At 43.5% G+C, this 20,535-nt stretch overlaps 1 protein-coding gene across 4 annotated transcripts in view; it reads left to right on the forward strand.

The window, feature by feature from the left end:
- TRMT9B (tRNA methyltransferase 9B (putative)) overlaps positions 1–20,535 on the forward strand; it is a 78,809-nt gene that overhangs the window by 27,178 nt on the left and 31,096 nt on the right. For 2 of the 4 annotated variants that reach the window (XM_045397890.3, XM_065518799.2), the window contains exon 2: positions 18,645–18,842. Coding sequence is in view for 2 of the 4 variants with exons in the window: in XM_045397889.3 (XP_045253824.2) it covers positions 18,753–18,811 (59 nt within the window). In the remaining 2 variants the exon portion in view is untranslated. Of the gene's footprint in view, positions 1–18,644; positions 18,843–20,535 lie in introns of those variants that run through there. The other 2 variants (XM_045397889.3, XM_015454459.4) reach the window with 2 other exon arrangements.

Raw genomic sequence — 20,535 nt, forward strand, 5'->3', positions numbered from 1 at the left:
AGACAGGTATTAGAAGACGAGCAATGCAAAGGAGGAACAAATGAGGCAGGATAGCAAGAACAACAGCAGGAAGCAGCCGCCCCTGTGCTGAGGGGACAGATAAGAAAATGAGCTTCTCAGAACCTAGAAGCTTGGACAAGGGGTCTGCAGAACAGGGACCCAGACTCCTGAGGAGGCGGGGCTGGCCAGCTGGTGCGGAGACTTCGAGAGCTCAGAGGAGAGTCCCTAAGGAGTTGGGAGGCAGGTCTCTTGGAAGGAGCCTTGCTTGTGGATGAGGTGTCTTTTGGGGGTGTGCAAAAGAGCTAGTCCTGGGAAAGTGAGAGAAACTGGAAACTAACCGACTGCTAACGGAAACAAATGCCGCTGCCAGGGCGAAGGGCTGTTGCTGGCCAACTCTGGCAGAAACAGGAAGCAAACAGAGGAGCCGGTCCCCTCTCCCTCCCTGTCCTTCCAGGCTCCCTGTGGTGTCCCCTGTCAGCAGAGACAGTAAAGAAGCAGTGCTGTTTACAGAGTCCCCGCCCTCTCCACACAAAGCGGTGTGTAGGAGGGAGTGTTTGGAGGGGAGCGACAATGGCTTGATAACAGGCACAGTCCCAAATACGCTAGGTGACAATGACTCTCGTGTTCTGAAGCTAGTTGCTAGACTGCCCAAGCAGGACTTGCAGAAGAAATGACTGAAATGTTTTTTATTGTGGTAAAATATGCATAATATAAAAACGACCATTTAACCATTTTTAACTGTACAACTCAGGGGCGTTAAATACATTAACAGTGTTGTACAACCATCACTATTATCCATCGCCAGAACTTTGTCATCTCCCCAAAGTGAACCTCCAGGGCGCTTAAACACTAAGCCCCTTTTACTCTGACTCCCCAGGCCCTGGCAGCCACCATTCGACTTTCTGTCTCTGTGTGTCTAACTGTTCCAGGAACCTCACATGAGTGGAATCATGCAGCGTTTGTCCTTTTGTGTCTGGTTTATTTCACTGAGCATAATGTCTTCCAGGTTTATCCGTGTTTGTGGCATGTGTCAGAATTGCATTGCTTTGTAAGGCTGAATAATATGACATCTGGTTTTGTGACCCTTAGTCCAACACCCAGTTGGACACTGGGGAGAATATGTATCTAGGAAGATTTTTTTTTTTTTTTTTGGCATGCTGTGGGTGCCCCTTCCCTTGTCAACACACGCACAGCATCGTGGGAGGAAAGAAGAACGTATTTCTCCCCATTCTCAAGTCAAGTGACAGGGGCTTCAGGAGGACCACACAGAAAGCTGGATATGTGCCACTGCAGATGAGATCTCAGACACAGTGGTCTGGACTGAGCTATGCCTGAAAAATCTAAAGACTGGTAGAAGCAATCTATGGCAGCATAGTGGGTATTGCTTGAGAAGTAACTGCTACTCTCACTGAAGAGAGAAAAAAGGCGCTTGTTTTCCTTGGACTAGATGTGGGCCACGAAAGACAGATGGCATTGGCTAGTATCTCATCTGGAGAGGTGAAGAGATTGCGGGTGAAACATGTTGGAAGTGTAGGGGTGGATGACATGGAACTGTCATAGGCAGCCAGCAGGACAGTGGATTATCTGTTTCAGAAAACTGCTGGCTAAAGGACTTCATCCATGAGCATCTGCACAGAGCCAATGAAAGATTCCATGAGGTCCACAAAATGCTTCATGAACGAGAACAGCCTTTAGTTCCCACCGTGCCCAGAGATCACTGAACTCAGTTCACACCAGTACCAGTCAAAAAGAACATTTTGGCCAGATGCAGTGGCTCATACCTGCAATCCTAGTACTTTGGGAGGCTGAGATGGGGGGATCGCTTGAGGCCAGGAGTTTGAGACCAGCCTGAGCTCTCTAAAAATATATTTAATTTTTTTTTTAAGCCAGGCATAGTGACAAGCACTTGTAATCCCAGCTACTCAGAAGGCTGAGGCAGGAGGGTGGCCTGAACCCAGGAATTCAAGGCTGCAGCGAGCCATGATCGCACCAGTCCACTCCAGCCTGGATGACAGAGCAAGACCCTGTCTCTTAAGAAAAGAAAAGAAAAGGACTTTTCTGGCTCCCTAACCTCTACTTGCTGGCTCCCTTCACCACCACTGCGACCCTGTCCCATTAACTACTGAACTGGGAGTGAAGGATGCACCAAGAGAAGAAGCCACCTTTCCCACTGCAAGCTTGCTGATAGCAGCAGGTCCAAGCTGGAGATGAGAAGTTTCAAACGGTGATGAAACGTGGAGCCTGGATTTTACACTGGACGGGGAATCTTAATGTCAGAAGTGAGAACGTTTTGTGATTTGGAGAGCATTTACTTATTATTGAAATTTATGAAAAATCTGTGGCCCTGCCCGAGTTTCATTCAAGGGCAATGGAAGAATGAGCCCCTACAGAATAGGTTTCCAGGGATATGAAGTCACCTATAGGTCCTGCTTGTTCCAGATAAGAGGTTGGCTGACAGATGTTTCAAGTGGCGATGAAAGCTGGGAGCAAAACGTGGCAGTCTGGAGTGCTGCCTGCGCTGCAGTGAAAGTAATGTTGTGGGGTTGATGAAAAGTAAACCACTGCATTAGGTGTAAAATAAAAGCATTTCACTTCTCTTGCATGAAAAGGGACATGAGGTGGGACAGCAGCAGGCAGGGTTTTGTTTTGTTTTGTTTTGTTTTTTTAAAGTAGCTCCCCTGGTTACACAGCTTGCTGGGTGCAGCCCTTCACTGCTGAGGTTGACAGGTGTTTTATGATCCCCTAAAAGATCATAAAGCTAAAGTTTTCAGATCAAAGGAAAACCAACAAATAGAGGCAGCATTATTTGTGAAAAACTTTACCATAAAAGGAAGCAGGGAAGTTAGGGTTGAGACTGGATGATGGTCTATGGTCATACATAAGCAATTGTTTTTTTTAGTTGAGCTATTGAAGTGTATTTTTACACTAATGGGGAAAATTAATGATTGAGAAGAGAGAGAAGAAAATTACAGGAGAGAAGCTGTTAATTGTCCAGAACATAGGATTCCGTGTACGGCTAGTGGGGTTTGCATTCTAGAAGTACAGATAGTTCATCCTCATCTCTCTTCCAGGAATCTATGAGAAGAGATACAAATAGATGAGTAGATTTGCTGGTATAGGCCCATGGAAATCAAAGTGGGCCACTCCCCTGAACTTGATGCTTGATACTATACTTGATATAGATATCAAATATTTTGTTGATCATATAATTGTTGAACATATATAGACTGACCCCAGAATAAAATTTAGAACTTCTTATTTGGTCCTTTCTTCTAAAAGTAGCAGGAAAGAAAAAAAAAAATGCTCTTAAATTGATGCTTCTAGGGGAGGCACAGTGGCTCATGCCTGTGATCCGAGCAATTTGGGAGGGTGAGATGAGCAGATCACTTGAGGTCAGGAGTTCCAGACCAGCCTGGCCAACATGGGGAAACCCAATCTCTATTAAAAATACAAAAAATTAGCTGGGTATGGTGGCACGTGTCTGTAATCCCAGCTACTTCAGAGGCTAAGGTCTGAGAATCCTTTGAACCCAGGAGGTGGAGGTAGCAGTGAGCCGAGATGGCACCACTGCACTCCAGCATGGGTGACAGAGCAAGACTCCGTCTCAAAAATAAAAATAAAAATAAATAAATTGATGCTTCTAGCTATTTGGGGGCATTCATTCCTTCAATTGATGATAATCCACCACCACCATATTTGCCAGATATGATGACAGACATTGCAGATAAAGAAATGAGACAGGTATGGTCATTGTCCAGAAAGAGTAAAAGTTGGGGGCAATAAATAAGCACCAACAAATGAATACGATAATGTTTTCTCAGTTCTATGTGAGCCATGGTTGTTGATTATAAGCAACAGACACTGACTCGTGATCTTTGGACTAATCAGGAATTTATTGAAATATGGAGGACATAGAAAGCCAGAGAACTAGACTTGGAAAATAAACGTGCCCCAGAGAAGCTCCATCATGCCAGGAGTCTTAGGTACAACAGTCAGTCGGACCAGGACCCAGTGCCACTGGTGAGGTTCTGCTGCCACACTCAGCACCTGCACTAGTTCTCCCTTGGGAGGACAATATATACAATGCCACTTTCCCAGCTCTGAAGATTTTCCCACTTGCAGCTTAACTGAGCCTTTTTACCATCGTAAAAGGCCAGGGATTTTTAGGTGATGAGTACGTGGTAGGATCAGTAATAGGGCATTGTTTATGCTTTACTTTTTTTTTTTTTTTAACTATAAAGTGAATTTCTTGGTCAGCAGCAAGGTTGTGTGAGATACTATATATTAGTTTCATTAAGATAGCATATGGGCTGGGTGCAGTGGCTCATGCCTGTAATCTCAGCACTTTGTGAGGCAGAAGCGGGTGGATCACTTGAGGTCAGGAGTTTGAGACCAGCCTGGGTAATATGGTAAAACCCCGTCTCTACTAAAAATACAAAAGGCTGGGCGCAGTGGCTCACGCCTGTAATCTCAGCACTTTGGGAGGCTGAGGCGGGCGGATCACAAGGTCAGGAGATTGAGACCATCCTGGCTAACATGGTGAAACTTCATCTCTACTAAAAATACAAAAAAATTAGCTGGACATGGTGGCGGGCACCTATAGTCCCAGCTACTCAGGAGGCTGAGGCAGGAGAATGGTGTGAATCCGGGAGGCGGAGCTTGCAGTGAGCCGAGATTGCGCCACTGCACTCCAGCCTGGGCGACAGAGCGAGACTCCGTCTCCAAAAAAAAAAAAAAAAAAAAAAAAAGATGACATATCAGTACAGATTTCTGTAAAAAGTGGCATATTCAAAAGATGTTACTGAAGAGAATTTAGTAAAGGGTCCATTCACAAAGCATCAGCGAGGTTAAGAAAACTAACTAGGGACCGCGAAGCATCCTGGGATTAGCAGTGACAGGACTACCATCCTTAGCCTGAAAGGAAACAGAGAAAGACTGGATTCCAGAACTTGGCATAACTTTAACCCTAGGAAAGAGCTGCCCAGCAGGAGCTGTGACCTGCAGGCAAGAGACAAAGCCATTGTTCAACCTAACTTGACCTCTGCTTCTGCTGCCTCCTCCCAAATCCTGCCTGTGCCTGCTTATGCCCCAGATGGAGGTCTGAGAGGAAAGAAGCTTCCTTGGAGAGCCTCCCGGAGGTGTTGCTAGCAGATGGTGTTGCAAATAGAAGCATGGTGGGCAAAGAGAAAATTCAAATGCAGATTAAATGTCTATTCTATTGAATTCCTCTCCAGTTGCTGCCCCCTCCGGGATGGAAGGTGACCCCAGACAATCAGCCTGCTGTCAGACAGATGGCTGATTCGCTTGAAGCTTTGTATAATACCATGGGCTCAGGGTTTATTACTTCTGCTGGTCGATGGAGCACTCAGCAGTGCCAATGGCAAGATCAGCCTGGAGAGGAGAGGCATATGTTACTGTGCACACAGATAGCCGTCAACCTATTCACGACCTCAATGGAGCAAGCCCTAGAGTGTCAAGCAAGGAGGTCACCATGACCATCTTATTTTCTGGACTTAAAAATATTCTTGGCTGGGCATGGTGGCTCACACCTGTAATCCCAGCACTTTGGGAGGCTGAGAGGGTGGATCACGAGGTCAAGAGATTGAGACCATCCTGGCCAACATGATGTAAACCCCATCTCTACTAAAAATACAAAAATTAGCTGGGCATGGTGACACGTGCCTGCAGTCTCAGCTACTTGGAAGGCTGAGGCAGGAGAATAGCTTGAACCCAGGAGGCAGAGGCTGCAGTGAGCTGAGATAGCACAACTGCACTCCAGCCTGGCGACAGAGCAAGACTCCGTCTCAAAAACAAACAAACAAAATATATACTTGCAGCTGGGCGCAGTGGCGCATGCCTGTAATCTCAGCACTTTGGGAGGCCAGGGTGGGAGGATGGCTTGAGGCTAGGAGTTCAACACCAGCCTGGGCAATATAACTAGTCCCTCTCTCTACAAAAAAAGGAAAAAAATAATACAAAAACATTAACCAGGTGCCATGGCATGTGCCTGTAGTCCCAGCTACTGGGGAGGCTGAGGTGGGAGGACTGCTTGAGCCCAGGAAGTCAAGGCCTCAGTGAGCTGTGATTGCACCACTGCACTCTGGCCTGTGTGACAGAGCGAGACCCTGTGTCCAAGAAAAAAAAAAAAAAGGATAGTGGGATAGTGTGGAGTCTTAATTAGGGAAAAGGAGTCAGGCTGGCAGGACCAGGGGAGAGCAAAGAGAGAAAGCAAATAAGCTATAGGTCTGCCTTTCTTCATGGCCCAGGACATATAGCCCTTCTGAGCAAATAACGTGCATAACTCACAAACTTCCTGCTCATCATCAAACACTGCAATTTATCATCAAGCTCCTTGGCTGACAGAATAATGCAGGTGAGCTCCCTGCTACCTTGGCGTTATCGATCAACCCAGGAATCGTTCTATAAAATCTCCAGCAAGCCTTTGTTTCCTGGCAGTCAGCTCCTCTTCCACTGATTCTGCCCATTGCACTCTGGCGGCATGTTTTCCTACTTTCTCTAATAAATCTGCCTCTCTTTACCTACAACTGTCTTGGTAAATTTGTTTACCCCTGCACCACTGGCCCAGACAGTTGCTGCTCACCCACAACAGAGAGATAGATGATTGATAGATAGATAGATAGATAGATAGATAGATAGATAGATAGATAGATAGATAGATTCTTGCACTATGAGCAATTCTGAGAAGTTCATTTATATGACTCTTCCCAGACTGTTTCTGTGTCACTAACCAGCCAATACAGTAGCCACTGCAGGGCATGAAACAGGCCCACTTGCCATGCCTTAGTTGATCTTTGATCAAGAAATGTACAGCATCTCAACTCTGGTTAGGCCACCACTGAGTCCAGGTTTTGATTTAACAGATGAGCAAGCTCCTAGAACTGCATTCAGTCGCCCAGGTTGGCACATGAAGCCCAGACTCTCTGGTAAGCTCACCCATGTTGATAAACTTAGTACAGTCTATAATTACATTCCTCTCTCTTTGGCAGTCACCTTCAGAATCCGTATGTGTGGATACTTACCCCAGATCTTTTCCTTCTGAATTCAATGGGCTGTAAATCTGGTGTGTAAACCTTCTGCGTCTGACTTTGTAATATTTTTTCTCTGGCACCTGCAGGAAAGTGGCCAGTTACAGACTTGGGGACAGTGAGAAGGGGAGGGAACATGGTGGTGTGGAATGGGCTGAGCTCTCTCCCTCTTACAGGAAACTCCGTCTGGTGGGGGCATGGCGGGCCTATGAGGAAGTAAGGCTTGTCCTTTTCAGGGGAGTGAGGGAGGGCTGCATCCAAAAATTCTCATTCCTCTTCTCGGGGCCCAGTTTTGCCCCCTGCAGGCAATGCCCTGACTTTCACATAAAATATTTGGGGAGGCTATGAATTCAAGTAATTTGGCAGCCTATAGATTCTCACTAACCTAGAGCTTGTATTTCAGCTGCCTTAGCACTACCGCTTCAAGAGATAAGAGAATCAAGCCTGTGTCGAGTTAAGAATTAAATGGGAGGTTGCAGTGAACCAAGATCATGCCACTGCACTCCAGCCTGGGTGACAGAGTAAGACTCCATTTCAAAAATAAGAATAAAAAATAAAAATAAAATAAAAAATGATTTGAGTATTTTTTTTTCTTAAGCTCATTTAAATGCCTTCCTGCCTTCTTGAATTCCTCATGCCCTTGGTAGCATTCTCCAGTGAGAACGGTGTTAATTCCCAAAGCCTTGCCCTACTTGGATACCTAAATCCTACAACTACAGGTGATTAGTTAAATGAGCTTTCTGCTACTGTACCCCACTGGTTGCCAGAGTCCCATTCTGGACTTAATGATGTTTCTCAGAATCTTCATATTTCTCTTGGAATGGCCGGAACAACGACCAACACGTTTTTAAAAATTTAGTTAAAATTGTGAATTGCAGGCAACAGAAAGGAATTCTGGATTTCTTAAACAGAGAAGAACATTGTCTGGAATACAGCAGGGACTGTACAGAATCAGGAGAACCTGGGTTGGAGAATGGGTTTGAATCCTGATTGTCTGAGAAGGACAAGGGCCCCTATTAGTGGGAATGATGTGGCCAGGACACTGTCACCCCGCCTGTGCCTTTGAATGACTCCCTTTGCATTCAGAGTCCAGGATAAGAGTTCGCGGTTGATTGAATCTAGGTCACAGGACCAGGCATCTATATTTGTTTCCTGGGGCTACTGTAATAAATGACCACAAACTGGGGGCTGAAAACAACAGAAATGTATTCTCTTGCAGCTCTGGAGGCCAGACGTCCTAAATCAAGTTGTCAGCAGGGCCCTGCTCCCTTTGAAGGCTCCACAGGAAAATTCCTCCTCGCCTCCTCCAGTTCCCAGTGGGCGCAGGGACTCTTTGGCTTGTGCCAGTGTAACTCCAGTATCTGCTTTCCGCCTTCTCTCCTGTCTATTTCAAGGACATTTGTCATTGGCGTGTAGGGCCCACCCAGATAACCCAGGATGATCTCCCCTTGAGATCCTTAATTACATCTAAAATAAGGTCGCATTCCCAGATTCCAGAGGTTAGGATGTGGGCATATCATGGCGGGACGACACCATCTCACCAGGGGACAGGGAGTGGGGAAAGCTCCCTGCTTCCGTGTCTATGGTGAAAGGCAAGGCTCTGCATCCCACCAGCACTGCACACTACGGAGTTGAGTAGAAAATGCCCTGAGATATTAAAGCCAAAATAAACCAGATTGCAACCACAGCACTAGTGCCAAAGCCTACCATATAATACAGGAGAGGTACAAGAGAGCACAGAAGACGAATCCTACATGGGGGGCAAGAAAGGCTTCGTGACACAAGCTGAACCATCAGAGATACTTGGTCTGTTAGGTGGTGTAGAGGAGAAAGGAAATTCCAGGCAGAGAGGGAACAGATGAGTAGAAAGCACGAAGGTATCAAATGTCCAAAGCTTTCAGGGAATTTCAAGTCCAGAGGGAAGAGCAGTGGCACTAGATAAGGAGCTTGTGCTGGAATATAAATCCACGAAGTCACTATGCGGATTCCTTTTTTGTTTGTTTCTTTGATCACTGCAAGAGTTTCTCTATGATAGAAGTAATGCACTGATTTACATTCTGGTGCAAAGTCCTCCTCTCGTTGTCACAGAGAAGTCACTGGCTGGCTACTTCAAATGGCGCTGGCAGAGCACAGGGTGCACGAATTGCGGGTGGGACATCATGAGCGAAGATGCAGATCAGATCCTGGGGTCTTTAGGTGACATGCTCAGGTATTTGGACTTTAGAGCTGGAGAGTGATACAGTGGTGACATAGAGGATGACTTTCAGGACTTGAGTGTGACGGCACGGAGCGTGTGAGATTGGAGACCATTATGTTATCTGCTTCCCAAACTCAGTTCTTTATTCCAGTGTTGGTTTCTTTTTCCTTTCCTTTTGTTTTTCTTTTTTTTGATAGAAACAGGGTCTCGCTCTATTGCCCAGGCTGGAGTGCAGTGGTACGTTCATACCTCACTGCAGCCTCAACCTCCTGGGCTCAAGTGATCATCCAGCCTCAGTCTCCTGAGTAGCTAGGACTATAGGCATGCACCACCACACCCGGCTATTTTTCAATCTTTTGTAGAGATAGGAATCTCATTAAGTTGCCCAGGCTTATCTCAAACATGTGGCCTCAAGTGATCCTCCTTCCTCAGCCTCCCAAAGCCAGTGTTGGGAGGTGACAACGTTTTCATCAATCTGTAGTGAAATGAGAAAACTAAACCTGATATAGTCAGTTCTTCATAAATTCTGTTCAATTTCAAAGGACTCTCCTTTGGTTTGAGATCATGACTTCCTAAATTTTATGAGGGTAAAATTGTCCATTTGTCTATGAAATTGTGGTAATAGTAAATAATAGGCTTTACAATCTCTGTATCTATCTATTATATCTATCTATCTACATACCTATCCATGTGTTTGCCTTCAAGTAAAAAATCAGCTGGTCCCTCTAGTTCTCTAATTGTCCCTTTGAGATTTTTCTGTACTGTGCAATCTGCAAGAGTGAGAACTCCTGGCCCAGGTGAGGACTTAATCCCAGGTGGAGGTGATAGGGAAGGGGCAGGGGTACTCACAAGGGGGATATGACAGAGCTGGAATCCACACCATGAGATCCATGACAGTCCAGATTCTACTATGTTTTGCATACACATAGACTCTGTCTGAAATTCAAATACATAATCAGGGTCGGACACGGTGGCTCATGCCTGTAATCCCAGCACTTTGGGAGGCCATGGTGGGCAAATCACTTGAGGTCAGGAGTTCAAGACAAGCCTGGACAACATGTTGATACCACGTCTCTACTAAAAATACAAAAATTAGCTGGGTGTGGTGGCAGGTACCTGTAATCCTAGCTTCCCGGGAGGCTGAGGTGGGAACATCACTGGAACCCAAGAGGCGTAGGTTGCAGTAAGCCAACATCATACTGCTGTACTCCAGCCTGGGTGACAGAGCGAGACTCCATCTACAAAAAAAAAAAAAATCATAATCAGAGTTTATTTAGTTTATCTTTTTAGTACAGGTTGGATATTTCTAGTCTGAAATTCCAAATCCGAAATGCTCAAAAATTTGAAACTTTTGAGTGCCCACGTGATGCCACAAGTGAAAGTCACGCCTGACTTCATGTGACTGGTTGCAGTCAAAATGCAGGCACGGGACACATGGTTTCTTCAGCATCTCCAAGGGACAAAAGGCCCTTCCATCCCTCTTTAGATACGATCTATGTTCTCCTCACATGCCCAAATTTCCCCACACGAGCATGCTCACAAAGTGTAATAAAATGACCTGTGTTCGGGCACCAACGACGGGTTCCCCATGATGCCCCACATGAGGCCAAGACCTGCATGCATTACTCAATGTGGTCTTTTGCTTATTTCCTGCTCTGTGGTGTGAAGATATTGTTGAAAATGTCAAAAAGACCTGCAGATACCCCTATGAGTAACGGTGATGAGAAAAAGGAAGCATTTACGTAGTAGTGACGATGAAGATGACATTGTCAACACTGCAGAAAAAGCGCCTGTCAATGGCATGGTGAAAAGGTACGATGGGCTTATTGAAGGACTAGAGCAGTGTGCAGCCATAACACAAGAAATCATGTCAGTTTATAAAATCTGAGAGTTCCAAGACCAAAAAAAAAAAAATCTTAATGAGGCAGGTGACTCTGGAGGAAACATTTTCTAAAAGCCATCTAGCCGGCTAGGTGCAGTGGCTCACGCCTGTAATCCCAGCACTTTGGGAGACTGAGGAGGGCGGATTACCTGAGGTCAGGAGTTCAAGACCAGCCTGGCCAACACAGTGAAATCCCGTCTCTACTAAAATTACAGAAATTAGCTGGGTGTTGTGGCGGGTGCCTGTAGTCTCAGCTACTCAGGAGGCTGAGGCAGGAGAATCGCTTGAATCCAGGAGGCGGAGGCAGCAGTGAGCCGATATGGTGCCACTGCACTCCAGCCTGGGCAACAGAGCAAGACTCTGTCTCAAAAAAAAAAAAAAAAAACCAGTAACAATAAAACCTTTCTAGCAGAATGTCTCCTCATCCCTAGAGGCCCCTCTTCTTGGTCCCTCAACTGCTTCTGATGTTTCTTCTTGCCTTGAAAAATAAAATACAGTGTACAGTAGCCTTTTAATGAAAACACAGCATTGCAGATGGAGACTGAAAGCCTGCCCTTACTTGTTGCTGTTAACAGCTGACACAGGTATCTGATGTTGTGCTGCTCGGCTACCCTGAACACTTTTTTTAAAAAACTGTATTAATGATGTGTCCTATTTTTACTGTTAAGTATTTAAGCGTGAATAAGTATATGAACACGATTGCTTATCAGAAGCATATAAATTTAGAGTCAGGAACAATGGTGCTGTCACACAACCACAGATTATCCATATGGGTGGCTGAGATAGTGACACCTTTTCCTTCTGATGGTTCAGTGTACACAAACTTTGTTTCATGCACAAAATTATTAAAAATGTGGCATAAAATTACCTTCAGGCAATGCATATAAGGTATTATGAAACATCCATGAATTTTGTGTTTAGACTTGGGTCTCATCCCTAAGAAATGTCATTCTGTCTATGCAAGTCTTCCAATATCCAAAATCCAAAACACTTCTGGTCCCAAGCACTTCGGTTAAGGGATACTCAAACTCTAATAATCCCATGAGTGCCTCTTTGGGATCAACTGTGTTATAAATTTATTTTATGAAATACACTAATATATAATTTATTGTCACATTTCCCCTTAATTCCATCCTTAGAAAAATCATTAGATAACTTATAGCTTTATGGTTGAAAACCATGATCTTCATCTAAAAGCTCTTTCTTGAGCAACCTTTTTTCAGTAAAATGACTTTGGGATTCTTTGTCCTCTATCCTGCCTAAACCTTCTTTCCTGGGAGAAAAGAGGATGAGTAATACATGTTCCACTTCTTCTCTGGAAGTGCCTTTCATATGTAATAGCAGAGCAGTCTTCTTCCAAGGTACTATTTTGGGGGACCTATTGCTTTTATCTCAACACAAACCGAGAGCTGTTTTTGTCAAATTGACACCAGCAGCCAACGCCTAGGGGAAGCCGGCCGCTATATTTTCATTTTTCTTCACTCTCGTGTTTGATTTTCTTGTTCATTTCTGACATTCTTTCATCTACAAAATCAAAATGAATTGTAATATAGTTGCAATGAACATGGCCTTATCATTGCCTGAGGCGGAATGGCCCTTGGTAACTGATCTCATGATCAATATTAAGCCGCGAACTCTCTTTTCCTAATTTTTACATTATCCTCTTACACCCACTCCCTGAAACACACACACACACTCACACTCCCCACCCAGATGTTGTCATGTTCATTTCCCCTATTTCGTTTTTGGGGCTAATATCCTACTCTTAATGAAGGCCATTTAGACACGTACTCCTTGACATTTTTCGAGGAAAACAAAGTGCTCTCGGGGTATTTGATTTCTTCCCCTAAGGTAAACTCCCCTCACGTTGTTCACTTTCTTTCAACGTGGTTATGGGGAGTAACTTTCTAGTCCCTGATGGGATTCCAGAGAGGATCATATTCTCCAGATGCAACGTATTTTGTTGTTTTGAAGCTCTGAGTTTGTTCTGCTCATAGGATTTCAAGGAGAGATGCCAGCTGTTCCTTTCTTTAGCATTTCCGTTGTAATCTCTCTGGTGTATCATTGAGGAGTTTTGTGTAGACGAGAAAATGTTTATGAGGTTGTTTTACTTGCTTCATTTTTAGAGGGAGTCAGAACCAGAGTCCAAGTGTCACCCCAATCTAGAAAAGCTAATATTGCTTGCTGTCTATACTTTTGTATCCACCCGTCATATGCTTACCCCTGGCTATGGTTATTCAGCTGTTATTCTGTGTTACTCCTGAATTAGTCTGTAGCTTCGAGAGAGTAAGGACCACCCATCTTTGTTTGTCTTACAGTTACCAAAGCATCTGTTGCCTGGTAGGTGCTTAGTCAACATTTCTCAAATTAAATTTAATTATAATAGAGCTCTAGCGTACATGGTAGTCTCTCCTCTGATGCTAACATCTATGAGACTTAAGAGTTTGTGATTCTTCCTCTTCTAGCTCCATTTCTTTTCTTACTATATGTATTCTCTTTTGATTTAATATACTTAATGTCTCTAATGGGCTGTGTACTAGGATAATGATTGTTTTATTTTATTTTATTATTTACTGATTTATTTAGTTTTTTTGAGATGGAGTCTCACTCTGTTGCTCAGGCTGGAGTGCAGTGACATGGTCTTGGCTCATTGCAACCTCTGCCTCCCAGGTTCAAGTGAATTCTCCTGCCTCAGCCCCTGAATAGCTGGGATTATAGGTATGTGTTACTGCACCTGGCTATTTGTAATTTCAAAAAAAATTACTGTATTTGTATTTTCAGTAGAGATGGGGTTTCACCATGTTGGCCAGGCTGGTCTTGAACTCCTGACCTCAGGTGATTCGCCTATCCCAGCCTCCCAAAGCTGGGATTACAGGTGTGAGCCACCATGCCCAGCCAGTGCTGATGTTTAAATGAAGTTCTCCTGAGCTTCATGTCCATCTAACTTTGTGGTCCTTCAGATACCACAGAGACAACATGCCCAAGTCTAAAACCTCGACCTCTTATCGCATTTCCTCTGATAGTGAACCCCTGCACTGTCTACCCAGGGGCCATCCTTCTTTTCTGTTCTTCATGTATTTATACAGTAGACATTTATTGAACATTGTAAAAATACTGAAAAAGATGCAGAGATCATAAGACATATTGTTCCTGTCTAGAAAGTGCTACCGTCAATTATAGAACTTATGTTCAAACAGCTCATACCGTAATATAAAGTATAATGCATTACTGACCATCATAGCATTTCAAAATCAGTTACCAGTATCTAGTCCTTCTTGTATCCTATTTCCTGCAAGTGCATACATCTTAAGTAAACTAATTTGGATGTATACACATACATTATAAAGGAAGGGTTTATTAGAGTTTATATATGGCCATTACTAAAAGTTTCCTTTGCTTTACCTTGTATTCTTTCTTCTTCTTTATTTTAGGACAGTAGGGGTACATTGTACTGTATCAGGCTTATTATCAGAGCTTCATCTTCAGCATGTTCCCTGCCTTAACTTTTCATGAGTCATCAGGTCCTATTAATTTGGTTCTTTCTCCTTAATATCGCTTGTATTGAATCCTTTCTAAGCATTATTAATATCATTCTTTGCTAACATATTTAACCAAGTTCTTTCTCTGTCTTCATTGTGGACCCATCCACACAATGCCAGTCTACACTACTACCAGAGGCAATTTCTTAAACCCAGATCAAATTTTGTCATTCTTCTTTTTGAAATAATTCAGTGGTTCCCCCATGATGTTCAGAAGCTGGACTAGGACCTATGTGATCTGACTCCTACGCATTCTTCCACCCTCTTATTTCACCATCTGCTTCCCTGCTTCCATTTCTCCTCACCATCTGTATAGTTAAGAGTGTGAACTCTAGGGTCAAATTGCCTCGGTTAAAATCCTGGCTCTGCCACTTACTAGCTATGTAACTTTGGGAAAATCACTTAGGTCTTCTGTGCCTCAGTTTTCTTATCTGTAAAATGGGGGAAGTAGTAGTTCCTATTTTATATAGTTATTGGGAAGATTCAATGAGTTAATACGTGTTAAATGCTTACAACAGGGCCTGGCCCATAGCAAATAACTAATACAGACACTTCTCAACTTATGATGGGGTTACAGCCCAATAAACCCATTACAAGTTGAAAATATTGTAAGTCAAAAATGCATTTAGGCCTGGTGCAGTGGCTTACTCCTGTAATCCCATTTCAGGAGGCAAAGGCAGGAGGATTGTTTGAGCCCAGAGTTTGAGAGCAGCCTGGGGAACGTAGGGAGACCCCATTTCTACAAAAGTAACCAAATTAGCCGGATGTGGTGGCCCACGCCTATAGTCCCCGATACCTGGGGGGCTGAAGCAGGAGGATCGCTTGAGCCTGGGAGGTCAAGGCTGCAGTGAGCTGTGATGGTGCCACTGCACTCCAGCCTGGTCAACAGAATGCAGACCCTGTCTCAAAAAAAGAAAAAAAAATGCATTTAATACACCTAACTTACAGAACATCATAGCCTACCTCCCTAGCCTACCTTAAACGTGCTCAGAACACTTACATTAGCTGACAGCTGGGCAAAATCACCTGGCAACAAGGAACACTGTCGAATCTCAGTTGTCTACTTTCATGATGATGTGGCCGACTGGGAGATGTGGCTCTCTGTGGCTTCCCGGCATTGTGAGAGAGGATCCCACCGCATGTCATTGGCCTGGAAAAAAGATCAGAATTCCAAATTCAAAGCACAATCATTGCTGAATGTATATCACTTTCACACCATCATAAAGTCAAACCTTCATAAGTCTGGGACCATCTGTATATATTTGTGTGCGTGTGTTGCTGTTTTGTTGTTGTCATTCATTTATTGGCTTTGTGTCTTTCTTTTTGCATATGCTGTTTCATATGCCTGGAATCACCCACTTCTCCTTGTCACCTGGCTGACCCCACTCATCTTTTGAACTTCAGTTTAGGTGTCAGCCCCTTGAAGGAGCCTTCACTCCCCCTTCCCACTCCAGGCTGGATTAGTTGCATCGCCTATGTGCTCCTGTAGCATGGGTGCACACCCACATCATAACATTCATCACACCAGATAAGGGGTATTGACACTGTGATTTTGAGCACCATAAGTGACCTAAAGGTCTGTGATGTTTAATAATTTGCAACGACACAAAATAATTATTTTATAATGATTGTATAAATATATGATTATTGTATTAGTCCATTCTCAGGCTACTAATAAACACATACCTGAGACAGTGTAATTTATTAAGGAAAGTTTAATTGACTCACAGTTCCCCATGGCTGGGGAGGCCTCAGGAAACTTACAATCATGAGTGGAAAGGGAAGCAAACATATCCTTCTTCACATGGCAGCAGCAAGGAGAAGTGCCAAGCAAAAGGGAGAAAAGCCCCTTATAAAACCATCAGATCTCGTGAGAACTCACTCACTATCATGAGAACAGCATGAGGGTAACCACCCCTATGATTCAATTACCTCCCACCAGGTCCCTCCCACAATACATGGGGATTATGGGAACTACAATTCAAGATGAGATTTGGGTGGGGACACAGCCAAACCATATCAATTCTATTATTTTGTAGATGATTATATCAAATAATCTTGATTCTTGGTATTAAATAAGGCAAGGCATGAGTTTGGGGAATCACATTAGCTCAGGATGTATCCATCCCAGAAGTAAAGGTTCTCCTACACTTTAATTTTCTATTTATTTGTATGCTTCCAATATTAAATTCTGGGGTCCCAAATGCGGTGAGAGCTGTTTTATCTCTATCCTTAGTGCTTTACATTCACCAGAGATTCAGTTAATATTTGTTGAAAAGATGAATGTGTATTTTTAATTTAATACAGAAAATTCTTTTTTTTTTTTCCCAAAAATCTGGCTTTGCCCCTGAGCCGTGGTTTGAGGTGCTGACCCTCTTCCCAGGAAAATACATGCATGGCTCATTTCAGAAGGTTTAAGGTACAGACCTTGCCCTAGAAGATGGCGTCCTGCTTAGTCAAAGAGAAGAAGGGAAGAAATGTGTTTTTTTCAATACTAAATAGGACTGATTTAATGAAAAGACTCAATTGGAATTCAACTCCTTTGAGATAGATATGACCACATTCTATCTTTGCCCAACAACTTCTTGGAGAAGGTGATATGATTCATGTACTTTAGACAGAGGCAAATTTGGATCCGAATTTAGGAAAATGAAGCGAAATCAGTCATATCTGTAGGTGTTTTGGGTGCCTGATTTGGCATATAGACAAACCTCCTGCCCAGGTAGCTTACATATGCCTCCTACTTCTACACTAGCTACAATTTCTCTTCTCGTTGGTACTCTTACTGACGGGGACATTCAAGACTTTGCCTTCGGTGGCTTATCTGAGGGGTCTAACACATTTAGGCACAAATGCCTGAAGGAAAGGCACAAATGCCTGAAGGAAAGGCGCGTAGACAACCACATTGTCTGATGACAGTTGACTGCCCAGGTCAGAGCCTGGCAGGGTAAGTCTGAACAGAGAGCTTTTAGCTTCACCCTGTCATAGGGACTCAGTCAGCAAACATCATCTCTCTTATAATTAAGGAAGGCTCTAAAATTGCATGGGCAAAGATGAGGTGCTTTGGTAGCTCTTTCAAAATGCTTCTTAAATGCACTTCTAACAAGTTAGCTTCTGTGGCTCTCAACGGCACAGATCATGTGCCTACATGTGAGTGAGACGTAGCTGGGGTTAAAATCTATAGGCAAGTTCTGAAGACTAGAGAGAAGCTTTCCAAAGCACATCCAGATCAATGATATTTTAAATAGGGGCCAGGACTGGGGTGGGGCTGGTGTAGGGGAATGTTGGGGGAAGCCACATGCATCTCTGAGTAGGAATGCTACATGCACTCTGCCATCATGGGAATCACTGAGAGTAATGAGAAGTACAGTTTGTGGCAGTGTGGTGAACACACAAGTGAAAAGGAAACTAGGCAAAATGGTTGCAGGCTGGGACTTAGATTATAGTCCATTCACCCCACTTGCAGACAAGCAATTAGGGTCCAAGGTGTTACAGAATGGGCTTTTCCTATCACATCAGGCATCTCTCGGGATCTCATTGTATACCACAAGACCTCTATATTACAAAGTGGTTTTTGGTGAAAGTAGCTGGTAATATGGAAAATATTGAGCAGTCCGATTGTACTGGAATGATTTAGTACAATTTAGTAATATTGTCTTAGATAGTATACATTTAATTGAGCCCCTGGAATCAGAGATGACTCTCAATGTTAGCAATTTTCCCAGGAACAAGATGAAATCATTCAATTTAACTTTAGGAGAAAGTATTGTATGTTTTATAGAAAGCTTAGGAATTGATTTATTGGCCCATTGATTTGAACTACTTTTATAATTCTGGCACACTCCACATATTAACAATTCTTTCTAATCCCTACTTGGCTGGGTAATTTATGCATAGGTCAGGAAGTCAACCTGGGCTGTAGCTGGTTTCATATACTTATCATGTGAAATGACGTTTACGATTTGTTTTCTTCCTGATAGGGCCTGTGCTCCCTTCAGAGACTCACACCAGTGGTTTATCATGAGAAGGACTGCACTATTTGATTTCACTCCTACAACTTTTCATTGACGTTACACATTGAGAAAGTTATGAGAAGTAACTGTCACTCTCTGGAGGTGGAGACTGCCGTGATTCACAAAGACAAGAGGTAATTTTCCTGTAATCACAGGATGACTCAGGTTAGTAGCTTTCAGCCCTTCAGCAACTCACATACCATGAGGCGTTTTTAGCAATGTGCATCTTTAGCGAATCTAATTCTTCCCAATCCCTATAATTTTAAATTTATGACAATGTGATATAAAGTACGTTGGAATTTGTTTTTGCACAAGGTGGAAACAGTATCTGAAAGTAGTTGTACAGGATAAGTAAAAATTATGAGAACATATTTAGCATTTTTAGAAAGCAAAATGCTTTGGTAGGACTTAAACATATTTTTAAATGAGATTTTTATCACATAAAAGTTTACAGTATCATTTGTACTTGGAAATGATAGATGTTAAGTGTGAAGTCGCATGTATTAAAAAGTAAAATTAAAAAGCTATGCATCTTGTAATTAGGTCTTTTTTATAACATAAAAGATCTGTCTTTTAATTGTGCGGGCCAATTTGCATTTTCAGTTTAGAATTGTAGTTTAAGTATGTCTTTGAATTTTAAAGCAGAATTTTATGCTCTCTCTTTTTTAATTCTGTGTCCTCTGTGGCATTTATAACAGGAGAACCATTTCCAGTATTTATATTGCTTTTTAGTTATGAAAAAGTGACCATTGTATGCCTAGATTGTACCTATAATACAGACCTGGCTGGTTGCGTTGGCTCATGCCTGTAATCCCAGCACTTTGGGAGGCCAAGGCAGGTGGATCACCTGAGGTCTGGAGTTCAAGACCAGCCTGGCCAACATGGTGACCCCATCTGTACTAAAAATGCACAACTTAGCCAGGCGTGGTGGCGGGCCCCTGTAATCCCAACTACTCAGGAGGCTGGGGCAGGAGAACTGCTTGGATCCAGGAGGCGGAGGTTGCAGTGAGCCAAGATCGCACCACTGCACTCCAGGCTAGGCGACAAGAGCAAGACTCTGTCTCAAAACAACAACAGCAACAACAACAACAGACCTCTGGGGCAGCAAATCAGAAAACACAAAATAAAACTGGAAAAGCTCAGTCTTAGTTCTGCTTTCCTCCAAGTGCCCACTGACTCACAGCCGGCTCTTTAGGATTTATGACCAAAGAGTCAAGGACCAGCTTGTACAGAGTAAAGTACTGCTGTTTTGCAGAGGGAGCTAAGAAACAGCTCCTTGATTCATTGGCTCTACAATTAATTATTGAGTGATGCTCTGTGTTCTGCACTATCCTAGGCTCTATGATGTACAGATGAGATATAGATATAGATATATAAAAACGTCACATTTCCATCTCTGCCCTCCAAAACCTTATAATCTAGTTGGGAACATATATATAGTTGAGAGTTCATGACAGTATCTGGAAAAATGCCCTAAGAGTGATAGAGATAATAAGTTTGCAGCGTATAGAAGTCCTGGGGCCAGGCACAGTGGCTCACACCTGTAATTCTAGCACTTTGAGAGGCCGAGGCAGGCAGATTGCCTGAGCTTAGGAGTTCGAGACCAGCCTGGGTAACATGGTGAAACCCCATCGCTACTAAAATACACACACACACACACACACACACAAGCCATGTGTGCAGCGTGCACCTGTGATCCCAGCTACTCAGGAGACTGAGAGGCAGGAGAATTGCTTGAACCCGGGAGGCAGAGGTTGCAGCAAGCAGAGATCGTGCCACTGCACTCCAGCCTGGTGACAGAGCAAGACTCCATCTCGCCCCCGCCAAAAAAAAAAAGTACTGAGACGGATGATTTTTA

The sequence above is a fragment of the Macaca fascicularis genome, chromosome 8 (assembly GCF_037993035.2).
Source record: "Macaca fascicularis isolate 582-1 chromosome 8, T2T-MFA8v1.1".
NCBI lineage: Eukaryota > Metazoa > Chordata > Mammalia > Primates > Cercopithecidae > Macaca > Macaca fascicularis.